This window comes from Emys orbicularis, chromosome 19, assembly GCF_028017835.1.
Source record: "Emys orbicularis isolate rEmyOrb1 chromosome 19, rEmyOrb1.hap1, whole genome shotgun sequence".
Lineage (NCBI taxonomy): Eukaryota > Metazoa > Chordata > Testudines > Emydidae > Emys > Emys orbicularis.
Window position 1 is genome coordinate 23,602,728 of NC_088701.1, and position 12,035 is coordinate 23,614,762.

Consider the following 12,035-nt stretch of genomic DNA (forward strand, 5'->3'; position numbering starts at 1 on the left):
TCTGGCTGACTGAGGGGTGGCATTGACAAGTTTCTGTGAAGACCCACATCAGAGGAGATGTACCGCAGCTGGGCAGTATGCGGCCTCAAGGGCAAGGGATTAAAATGGGGACAACACAGAACGTGCCCCCAGTCCAAGTTCAAGAGATAAAGCTGGCAGGCTGAGATGAATGCTCTGCAACAAGCCCCTTCTCCCTGGGTTTCGGGTTGTGTTTGTGGGCCTCCTGGGAAAAGACGGTTGTGCCAGGAAAGCAGAGACTGGCCATCACCCTCCCAGACTGTTTTCTAGGTGAGTGTGGCCCTGCTGAACACGAGCAGGGTGCTTTTTACATCTGTCGGGCCCATCTTCAGGACAGAGCAAGGCCCACCGGCTGCAGATTGGCTCCCTTGTGTGTGCTTTGAGGAGGGGGCCATTCCAGATAGGGGAGGTCGGCAACAGGCTCTGGGCCAAGAGCAGCCTGCGGCTTTGCCTTGCAGCTTTTTAAAAGGCCTGCATTGCAACCATCATCCAATGCCCAGGCCTGCCCTGCTAGGTCCCTCCCCCTAATACCTTACATGGGTTATAGGATTTTGGCACTGCAGATACCTGTCCTGTTTGCAACACACCACGGGTCCAGATGCCAAAGGCTCACAGTAGTGCACAGGGGTTTTCACTGCTATTATCACTGAAGTGCAAATAAATATCGTTGTGATTGCTGCTCTAGTTGGACTGGACCATCCCCCAATGCTTCTGCCCTGCCTTCAGTGACAACCCAGGCTTTGTCACCTGTCAATCACACCTCCCAGCTGCAGGCAGGTCCCAGAGAAGCCCAGGTTTGGGAATAAAGAAACTAGACGGTTGCAGCCCCTTCTTAAAACCAGGTTATTATTGGTGCCTATGAACTCCTCCTCCTGCATTAAGGGGGCTACAAAGGGTGAGAGCCCTACATCCTCTCCTTGCCCCTTGGCCTCTGGGCAGACTTGGTGCAGTGCAAGGAGGGGGAGAGGAGTCCCCCACTCCTGCTGCCTCCACTTTGCCTAAGGAAATGGGAATCCAGGCAACACTGCTAGGCCAGGCTGCTGCTGTTGTCTAGGTGAGCCTTGCCCAGAGTGAACAACAAACCGGCCATGCTGGGGCCACAGCTCCCCAAAGGGAGAGCAGGGGGAAGCGAGCTAGACTCCTTTGGGTGCAACAGAAGGCAGAGGCTAGAGGGGAGCTCTACACAGGGGGTCAGACACATGGACAGCAGGGGGAAGGAGAGACAGGAGGATGAAAGGATACGTTAAATACTGAGGGGTCCAGGGTTTGCAGGAAGATGTTTGCAGGGGATGTCCCTGGCTGGAGGGGTATGCTGCTTCCCAGTGTGCCCTTGCCAAAGGGCGGAGTTTACAGGGTGATTGGGGTGTGTGGGGATCAGGGCTGCAGTGGGTGTCCAGGGGGCGGTGGGTGCTGCTGTGGCGTGTGCTTGGACTGGCAGGGAGGGCGTTTGGAGAAGCACTGTTTCCCCTTTCTCTCTCCCCTGGGACTGCTTCCCCTCTGGCTCCTGGAGGCTGGAGTTCTTCCCCAGGAGTAACCCGGGTGTGTGAGCCCAGACTCAGCTCAGCCCCCTGCTCCCCTCTGGTGCGTTTCTTTGCGCATTTCTTTGCTCCCGCGCCCTGCCCATGGGAGCCAGGCAGAGCCAGTCCTGTCCCTGCTGCCGCATTTTTCCTCTGCAGCCTGGAGCCGCAGTCCCAGTCAGGCGGCCTGGCCTAGCTCCCCCGCCCTGCACACAGCTCTGCAGCTTGCTCCATTATTGATGGCATCCGGGAACCCAGACCCGGCTGCCTTTCCTCTTCTTCTGCCAGCCTCATCCTCTGCGCATGATGATGCAGTTTTACTGGTTTGATTTTAAAGCCGAGGACAAAGGCTGGCTGTGCCGCCCGGCTGGCGGAGCTCACGTGCAGGCCTCCCAAAGCCCCTCCTAATGCAGCAGCTGCAATTTTCGATCTGGGCGCTTGACAGTAGCTTGCAAAGTTGCATTTTTCTCTGGTCGCGGCGAATCTAAGCTGGCATCTGCGGGGAGGGGGCGAGGGGCTGGGGTGAGAGCTTCAGCTGCTGCTCAGCCTGAAACGATCCCAGTTATTTGGAAGCCAAATGTGCAGAGAAGCCCCTGGCAGCTGCCAGACATTTGTCTTCCCCACCCGCCGGGAGCCAGCAGCATCTGCCTGGCTTGGGGGGATCTAGTTAAAACCCAACCCGCTCTGGCCTGTACTGAAAGGGCCCTTTGTTTCAAACACGGGTTTCCAACGTGTGGCCCCGGGGCTGTGCAGATGGGTCTATGGGGTCTGTGAAACGCCGTCATGACCCTAGACCAGTGGTTCCCCCCGGGGGTCCTCAGCTTTACAAAGGGGGCCGCAGCGAAGGTTTCGGGGGGCTGCAGAGGAGCCAGGTTGAGCAGCCTGGTTTGTGCAGCCGCCAGAGCCGGGTGCGTACAGCACCAGGTGCGTACAGCGCCGAGCGCCGGACCCATCCACGCCCCCACCCTGCTGGGCAAACGGCCCCCGACCGGCCCCGGGTGTTCCCCTTGTACGGGGGGTGTCCCCCTTTGGGGGCCCGCTCTGCAATCTGGGGGGCACGGGGGTACCCCAGCTCTGGCTGCTGCTGGGGGTGTCCCTGGGGTGAGGGGGCGCTGGATCCTGGGGACCCCTGGGGTGGGGGCGCCCCTAAACCCAGATCTTCTGCTGGGGGCGAGGGTGGGGCCGGCTGGGGGTAGTTAGGGGAGGGGCCGGCTGGGGGGGTTCAGTTGGAGGTGCCCCCAACGCCCAGCTAAACACGGGGTCCCCCACAGCAGCCCCCGCATTGTGAGCTCACAGACGGACGGGCCCGCCCGCCAATGGCGGCCGGGCTCGGGGATGACGCAGGCGGCCGGGCCCCGCCTCCCCGGGGACGCGGATAGAAAAGGCGCCGCCGGCGCCCGCTCGCCTCACTCGGTTACTTCCAGCGACTCTTCACTTGTCGGGAGAAGTAACGTCCCCGCCCGCCCGCTACCTGCGCCCGCCCGCCCCGCAGCATGGTGAGCGGGGGAGGGGGGGGCTGGGGGATCTGGCGAGGTGTGGGGGGCTAGGTGGGGGAGGGGCCTGGATCGGGCCAGGGGGCTGCGTTGGCGCCAAACCCTGAGGGGAGGGGCGGGCGGGCGCGCGAGCCAGCCCCCATTGGCGCCTCCCTCCCGCCGGCCGTTACATTTCCCGCGCGCGGGGAAGGGGTCGGGCGCGTGGCGGCGGCGGCAACGGCCGGGTGCGCGCGCATCCCCCGTCCCTGCAAACCGGGGTGTGGGTGTTTTAAAAGGCCACGTGTTGAGTCGCGTCTGCACGTGCGGGGCTCCCCGCCCCGCAGCAGCTGTTTCCTGGTCCGACCTGTTGTATAATCCTCCTCCCCCCCCCGCCAGCTGCCGTGTCTGCCGGTGCCCCCCCCCCCCGCCATCCCTGCAAACTGCCCAGCCTAGGCATGCGCCACAGCCCCTCGTGCCCCCTCCGCACACTCCTCATTGCAAATACCCCCCCCCCCCGTTGCTGCTGCCCTAATTCCCGCCCTGACCCACTGCAGCTCCTGCAACGTCTCCCTCCGCCGCTCCTTGGGGGGGGGGGGACCCCTACGGCTCTTGTCAAGAGAAACCCGGGCGGCTCCGAAGGGCCGAGTGTTCCCGGGATCAAGTGGGGCGTTGCAGGGGAACAGGACGGCTCTCCCTGGCATCTCCTGCTAAAATAGATCCCCCTCCTGCAGCTGCTGGAAACGCTCGCTGGAGAGAAGTGGCCACTGGGTTCATGCTGTGGGTCGTTTCCAGAGGAAACGGAAGCGCTGCATTTGGGGGGGTTATGGGAGGCTGTAATTCCCTGGTCCAGTCGCCTGGGCCCCCAGTGCCATCTGTTCGCAGAGGCAGATCGCAATGGGTTGGGAGTGGGCCCCTGGTGGCAGATGTTCCTGCAGAGAGTAAATCTGTGTGTGGGGAGAGGAACCATTTGCTTAGACCTTTCTGCTTTGCAGATGTGGAAGCTGACCGCATCAGTTCTATTTTTTGAGAGTGGGGAGACGGTCAGCTGATGGCTTGCAAGTGGTGTGATTGCTGGTAAACCACTCAGAGGCTGGTCGCAGTTGCTGCTTTATGCTGAATAGTTCATTCATTTTTAATTTTTTTTTTTCTTTACTAGACCACAGGGTGGAAAGCTCCATTGCATATTTCCTCCTTCTCCTCTGACTAAGACTATTCTTCCTATGCTATGAGAAATGTGATCATGACATGAGATGTAGCATTCTTTATTTAGCTAAATAAAGAAATTCCCTCCCTATGCCAGTGGAGGGGCAGGTGCGGGGAGGGAAAGTGGGCACATGCAGACCAGAATCTGGATGCAAAATGGTAATCCAATCCCAATGTGTGTCATAGGAAATCTGTTCTAAAGTGCAGGAAATCTGACCAGAGATTAGTTCACTAACTACAGATCCAAAACTTACTCCTTCCTGAACCCAGCAATTCAGAGCTCATGCTGTGACTCAAAAGATCTCCTGAAGCACTGACCACATGCTACTGGAGATTGGACCAACGGCCCCGATATCATGATCTATAGACATTGAAGGTGAATAAACAATACTATTCCTGCCTTGTGACTGGGGAAAACCAGGCACAGAGCTTGCAGTTGGGGGAACTGATCCCCTGATCCCCAGTGCAGTGCCCTGCCTGTCCATTGGACCACATCACCCTGTTCCCTTGCTGCCCTTTTAATACAGCGAGAGGAGGTCCTTGTTCCAAAGGGCAGGGTCTAACCCAGAGCAATGAGGTACTTGGGAGTAATGGTGCAGGGACACCGTAGACACTGATTATAATGAACTCATGTCACTAACTGTTTCCCTCCCTTTCTTCCGCAGCGTGAGTGCATCTCTATCCACGTCGGCCAGGCTGGTGTCCAGATCGGCAATGCCTGCTGGGAGCTCTACTGCCTGGAACATGGGATCCAGCCGGATGGCCAGATGCCCAGCGACAAGACCATCGGCGGAGGAGACGACTCCTTCAACACCTTCTTCAGTGAGACGGGCGCTGGCAAGCACGTCCCCAGAGCCGTCTTTGTGGACTTGGAGCCAACGGTCATAGGTGAGTACGCGAAGCCATCATCTGCCTGCTTTCTGGGCTCCCTTGTAACTCACGTGCCTATAGCAGACAGCTGCTGTGCGTGGACGGCGGGGAGACAAACTCTCTGCCTTTCCTCTCCCCAGATGAAGTGCGCACCGGGACCTACCGCCAGCTCTTCCACCCCGAGCAGCTCATCACCGGCAAGGAAGACGCTGCCAACAACTATGCCCGTGGGCACTACACCATTGGGAAAGAAATCATCGACCTGGTTCTCGACAGGATCCGCAAGCTGGTAAATACCGCTCATCTGAGGGGTTTCGTTGAGTGTCTTTATTGGTGTGTGGTGGGGAAGGGAGAAATCTTCAATCTGTAGTACCCCTCCCTCTGGTTACACTTGCGGGAGCAGCTGCCATTCCAGAGGAATCTAGAGACCCACTCTTGTCGTCCAACAGCTGGTTCTTCTTTCTTGGAGTGTTGGAGATCTGTATTAGTCCGAGCTGGGCGTGGCTCTGAAGGAATGTCACATGTTGGGTACTTGGATGTTTACATTTGGTGGAGACCTCGGCACCGTCTAGCACAGGGATGTCTGATGCTAGGGCCACTCGGTATATTTGTGACTTGTGGGACTTACTCATGAGCTGTAGAATAAGCTTTTATTAGAATAATGTTCCATCCTCGTGGCTGTAAAGTTGATCCTCCACATATGGGACTGTAAACCAATGCAAGGCAGTGTCTGCTTGTGCCTGCAGACCGGCTGGAATGGCAGCTCTGAGACGTGAGAACTCCTCCTCCTTCTACCAGCCTCTCACTGGGTGGTCACTTAAACTTAACAGTAACATTTTACCTGTCAACCACTCACATTCCTGAGCATTGTGATAGGCTAGGGTGTGGCATGGGAGTGACCTAGGCTGGGAGCTGGTGCAGGCGAGGAGAGTGCAGAGGAGAGGTAATTTAGCATGGGGAAATCAGCAGCCTTCAACTGAGCACATCCTCCCCACTGATGTTCAGAGTGCCGTGAATACTGAGCAAATCACTAGAACCCTAATTACTGCATACAAGAAAGGTGCTACCCTTGGTCTCTGCAATTCTCCCATTGACACAAGTCCTTTACCTATACAACTGGAATTTGGCCCCCTCAAAAGGGGTCTGCCTGCTGTCCTTGCACCTGTATGTCTAATGGGAGGGAGAACTGGTGACTCTGGGTGATGCTTGCATTTAGAGAGCTTCATCCCCCTTCCTAGGGTATCTGATCTGCTTGAGTGACTTTGGCTCTCTTGTAAAGAGGAAGGAGCTGTGCGACACAACTAAACTACTCTGATGTGGCCCTCCTAGGACTGCTGCCCTAGAAAGGGCTTAACAACGTGAGGCTGAGGGAGTCTCCTGCATCCAGTCTACTGCAGCCTGTGGCGCTAGACATGTGCAGTAGTTCTACTTCAGCCTCTTCCTCCTGTCTGGAGACTGGGATTTGCTGGCTCACCTCCAGCAGCTGGGCACTGACCATTGCTCAGGCAGATCTTCCACACTATGTAAAAGGAGGCATCTTATGGGATCAGGAGGAGTAGCCATGTCTTCCACCATGTCTTAGGATGAGCTTTCTAAGGGGTTGGAGTTTCCACCTGGCAGATGCCGCCAAAGAGGGGCAATATGGCCTCTGATACTGCAAATCTGGGCTGTGTGGGGTCTGAACAGAGGCACAGTGGTCCCTGGCAGTCTCTTCTGATACGGCTCCATCTAGGGATGAATGATTGACAGTTCAGTAAGCGTGATGGATCGGTATTAGGTGGAACTCGCAACAAAGACCGCCTGTCGGGAGCATTCTGCCCCCTGGCGTAAGGGCAGATGTGTAGTGCATGTAACTGACTGGGGACTAACTAGAGCCGGTCCTGCTGCACAGATTTAAACTATGCTGGGGGTGAGGGAAGTAGACACTCTTCTCTCCAGCCTCAAGCCCTACATTCAGGCATCTCCTCTTCAGTGAACACTGAAATGTGGAAGAAAATTGTCAGCCGTGTGGGATGGAAGACTGTTCTGTTCTCTCATACTACATAGCCTGTATTTGCAGCACAACTTGTACTAAATTCCTCTTGCTTTTCTTTCCACTGTCTTCTAGGCCGACCAGTGCACAGGTCTCCAGGGCTTCCTGGTCTTCCACAGCTTTGGAGGTGGCACTGGTTCTGGGTTCACCTCCCTGCTGATGGAGCGTCTGTCCGTTGACTATGGCAAGAAGTCCAAGCTGGAGTTCTCCATCTACCCTGCTCCTCAGGTCTCCACCGCAGTGGTGGAGCCCTACAACTCCATCCTGACCACCCACACCACCCTGGAGCACTCGGACTGTGCCTTCATGGTAGACAACGAGGCCATCTATGACATCTGCCGCAGGAACCTAGACATCGAGCGCCCCACCTACACCAACCTGAACCGCCTTATTAGCCAGATCGTGTCCTCCATCACCGCCTCCCTCCGATTTGATGGTGCCCTGAATGTAGATCTGACCGAGTTCCAGACCAACTTGGTGCCCTACCCCCGTATCCACTTCCCTCTGGCCACCTATGCCCCAGTCATCTCTGCTGAGAAAGCTTACCATGAGCAGCTTTCTGTAGCAGAGATCACAAACGCTTGCTTTGAGCCAGCCAACCAGATGGTGAAATGTGACCCTCGCCACGGGAAATACATGGCTTGCTGCCTGTTGTACCGTGGGGATGTGGTTCCCAAAGATGTCAATGCTGCTATTGCCACCATCAAAACCAAGCGTAGCATCCAGTTTGTGGACTGGTGCCCAACTGGCTTCAAGGTTGGTATCAACTACCAGCCTCCCACTGTGGTTCCTGGCGGTGACCTGGCCAAGGTGCAGCGGGCTGTGTGCATGCTGAGCAACACCACAGCCATAGCCGAGGCCTGGGCTCGTCTGGACCACAAGTTTGACCTGATGTATGCCAAGCGTGCCTTTGTTCACTGGTACGTAGGGGAGGGGATGGAGGAAGGTGAGTTCTCGGAGGCTCGGGAGGACATGGCTGCCCTAGAGAAGGATTACGAAGAGGTTGGTGTGGATTCTGTTGAAGGGGAGGGTGAAGAGGAAGGGGAGGAATAGATTAACCCTCTTAAATCCCTGCAGCACGTCCTGTGTCCACAAAAGTTCATCTTAAAACACTTAGCTTACTTGTTAACTAGGGAAGCGATGGATGGTACCACAATGGTATGAAGGAGCCTTTAAGGAGTACAGCAATCTGACTAGTTCCCACTGTTTCAAATTTTGATCATGTCAATTTTCCATTTGTCTTTGTAAACGTATCATGTCTGAAATAAAAAAGGCTTTCAAAAAAAAAGATTGCTGTGTGTGTCTAATACAAATCGATCCTATGTCCCAGAGTGCATGTGGAGTCCAAACTGTAGGCCCACAGATCAGCCGTTCCAAGCTGCAGTGAACACCTGGCTAGTTCCTTCCCTAATGCTTCTGTCCTTCAATGTTGGCTTCCTTCGAAGACTAAACACCAGCCCGGTGGCGGGCATGTGCCTCCCGCCCCTCATTCCACTGAGAGCCACTGAATGAGAATCTCAGTTCTTCCCTGCTTTAAGCTGACCTTCTGCCAGAGCTCTCCCTCAAGCGGCTTAAAACAAGCCTGGATGGTGAAGGCGCACTCAGCTGGCTCTGCAGGTACTGTGCCTGGCAAGCTAAAAACATGCGCGCAAGACCCCACATTGTGAACAGCAGCCTTCACTACGCATTGTGGCATGAAAGGGACCAGGTGGAATGTTCCTAGTGGAAAGCCAGGATTTGCTAGGCAACATCCCAGCTGCTGGATCCTGGTGAGTGCGTAAGAGGTCTAGTCAGGTGCCTGATGAATACGCTTCTGGCTGACCAGCCCTTTGAGAGTGGCACAGCTTGTTACAAGTTTCACAGACCCGTGTCTTGAATGCTAGGCTGTACGGTGCTCTTAAAGCAGGCTCCATGCATTGAGCCCTTGCAATAACCCAGCAGAACAGAGCTCCAGCTGCATTTTGAATAAACCAGTTTTTGAAATGACTGTGGGCCTCACCATAGTCATGGCAGCTGAACAATCGGGTAAAGACTCACAATTTCTGCCTCAGGCAGGAGGTAGAACGGCTTTCTTGCAGCAAAGGATGTTTTGGAGTTTGTGGCACAGCATCTCCCAGTGAGGCTTGGCTGATGTGATGTGATCAGGCCTAGAAATTCATAGCTCAGTATCTCAATTTCCCTTCTAATAAGCCCTGAGCTGCTCTCTGACGGCAATGGCCAATAGAGAAAGATGTCTCCTCCAAACCTTGCAGGCTGGATTTTTATAACCTGCAGGTTGGAGCAGTCTGCAGTGATGGGTGTTAACAGATGAAACTATGATGGTGATAAAGCATCTGCAACTTGGGGGGTGGAAGGTGACTTCCCCTAGGGGCAGTTTATTCCATAACTACCTGACAGGCTTTCTTGCACCTTGCTCTGAAGCATCTAGTACCAGCTGGTTGGTGATCGCATGACAGGCTAGGAGCGTGTATGGGAATTCCTGACCTGCCTAGGGATTATGCAGCAGCTTTCTGCCAAGGTGGTGGGGGAAGCTGACAAGCTGCTTATCACTTCTATTCCTTGCGGCTGCAGCAGCACCTCCTTCCCTCCCTGGTCATCTGACTCACCTACCTTCTGTGACTCAAACACCCCCTCTTGCGTGGTGCACAGGCTCTTGGTGCAGCTCAGAATACCCCAGGTTTATGGGGAGACTAGTGACGGTCCTAGGGCCTGTCTGCATTAGGGACCCTGCACCAATGTCGTTCTGTTGCTGCATCTACAAGGGAAGTTTATGTTGAACTGTGATCTGCTCTGGTAACCAAGTTGAGCAAGCACCATATTCTACCCCCTAAGCACCAGTGCAGCTACACTGCTGGAAATGCCCCTACTGTGGATCGACTCCAAGGACTTGCTGTTGGCCACGGTCACCAATGGCTCCATCCAGCCCTATCACCATCTCTTTTAAATAAACATCCCCTTAGTGCTGTATGTTTGAAATGCTGGGCAGGCCCTAGGTCTCGAGCATAAAATGGAGAGGAGGGTGGTTATGGAGTCTTTTTTTCTCCCCACTATTTCAAAATATTAAAAAAAAAAGAAACGTGCAATCTTTCCTGGAAGGGGAATTGTCCTTTTAAGAACATACGCCCTAGGAGCAAACTAGGTGCTGTAAATATATTTTAAAACATGGTTGTCATATGCAAAATACTATACAATGTTTTCTAATCTATAAAGCAGATGAGAGCATACAGCAATGCTCCCATTGTGTGCTGGAGACAATAGGCTTTACTGTGCCTGGCTATACAGCTAATGTTTGTTCAGGGTTAGCATGTGGTCTATCGGGTTCAGACATTCTCACTCCTACCAGGGATCACCTCCCAGGGAAATTCAGGGAGCACTGTCAGCATATGATTGCTTGTACAAGTAGGATCACATGTTCCCTGCCTGAGAACGTTAATCTGCTTCATCCAGAACACGGTGGCTGTTACATCCTGGGGTATAAGGTTCCTGGAAGAAGTGCTGCTCTTCTGAAGCGAGGGAGTGGGAAGGAAGCAGGTGTGTGTTTGGGGCATGAGAGGGAAGAACCCAGTGAACCTGTAGAAGGTGGGGTAGCAGGAACACCTGCAGAGGGATTTGAGATGCTTGAAAGCAAAGATGAGGTTGGGGAAAGCAAAGGGGTACTGGAATTTGAAGTGGAGAGAGATCTGGAGTGAAGGGAGGTGCACAGAACTGGCCAGTTTGCATGTGAAAATGTTTTCAGTTTGTACTTAGAAGGTGAGACCGCTGGGGCAGGGGCTGTCTTTGGTGGGTGTGTGTGTGTGTGCAGTGCCTAACACTGGCTACTGGGTGCCTAGGCGTGGCACAATTCACATAATAAATAATGTGTGTTAATTAATCCCCATTCAGGAACCAGAGACCAGACCAGCTACAACAACAACAGCCTAACTCCTCCTTGGCCTGCAGATGGTGCTATTTGCACATGGCTCTTTCCAGTGGAAAGCCAGGCTGGGATCAGGGCCTCACAGGGCGGCGTGAGCTCTGACCTGGGAATTGCAGCAGCTAGGACTGGTCATCAGAAGAGAATGAAACTAGGCTGTTCTCGCAGTGGCCCTGCATTATATAACACTGGGCTTGGTACCCCCTCATTAGGTGACATTACATATTAGAGAACATGGACCCTTATTAATATCATAGACATATTGTCTGGCTTTAAGTTTCTGGGTTTTTCTTCCTCCCCAACTTTGTTTAAGGAGTAAAATGCAGTTGCTCGCCTCGTGTATTAAAAAATCAGTTGTGAGTCTCCCCCACCACCCCCACACACACAAAAAGCATGAGATCGGCTTACAAGTCACGAGGACTGTAATAACAACAGCTGGGGTGCTTTGATTTGCCTTTTGGTGCTGTAGCCTTTCGCGTTTACATTTTCTGCATGACCGTGCTGCCTAGAAGCGGGTTTTTTTAGTTACAAGCGAGGTTCTCCTCTCAATTATGGGACCCCGGGGAACGGGGGCTTTAAGAAAAGCACAGAATCTGGTGAGACTAGCTATAAAATCATGAGAATGGCAACAATTTAGTCATTTTCCACACCCCCCCCCCCATTAGGGCTTTAGGTTCAAAGTGATAACCCCCCTTCCAAAGCCAGTGTCTAAGAACCATTTAAATTTCTTATAAAATTGGGCCAAAGCCTGAAATTTACTCCCCTTCTTCCCATTGGTGAAATCTGCCCACAAAGGGTGTCATGAAACCAACAGAATCTGCCTGCCCCCTGGCCCCACCCCACTCCAGCTTCCTAGGAGCTCATCCCAGGAGCAGACACACCAATGCAAACCCATAACTAGTTGACCGCTGGGTGTGTGTGGGGGTAGGGAAATCCGCTCTCCGAGGTACCAGACACGTGGTCACCCCATGGTAAAATGGGGAACTGAGGCACACGGGGCGAGTGACTCC

The 12,035-nt window shown here is 54.2% G+C and overlaps 1 protein-coding gene across 1 annotated transcript; it reads left to right on the top strand.

The window, feature by feature from the left end:
* The first annotated feature begins 2,941 nt into the window (after positions 1-2,941).
* Positions 2,942-8,390, top strand: TUBA1B (tubulin alpha 1b). Its single transcript, XM_065419301.1, has 4 exons — positions 2,942-3,031; positions 4,876-5,098; positions 5,221-5,369; positions 7,188-8,390. The coding sequence occupies exons 1-4, from the start codon at positions 3,029-3,031 to the stop codon at positions 8,163-8,165; spliced, it is 1,353 nt and encodes a 450-aa protein (XP_065275373.1). The 5' UTR covers positions 2,942-3,028; the 3' UTR covers positions 8,166-8,390.
* The last annotated feature ends 3,645 nt before the right edge of the window (positions 8,391-12,035 follow it).

What these genes read in the sequence shown, in the direction of transcription:
- TUBA1B (XM_065419301.1), top strand. An exon ending in CTTGGAGCCAACGGTCATAG is followed by an intron (nt 5,099 to 5,220) that starts GTGAGTACGCGA and finishes TCCTCTCCCCAG; the next exon opens with ATGAAGTGCGCACCGGGACC. An exon ending in TCGACAGGATCCGCAAGCTG is followed by an intron (nt 5,370 to 7,187) that starts GTAAATACCGCT and finishes ACTGTCTTCTAG; the next exon opens with GCCGACCAGTGCACAGGTCT.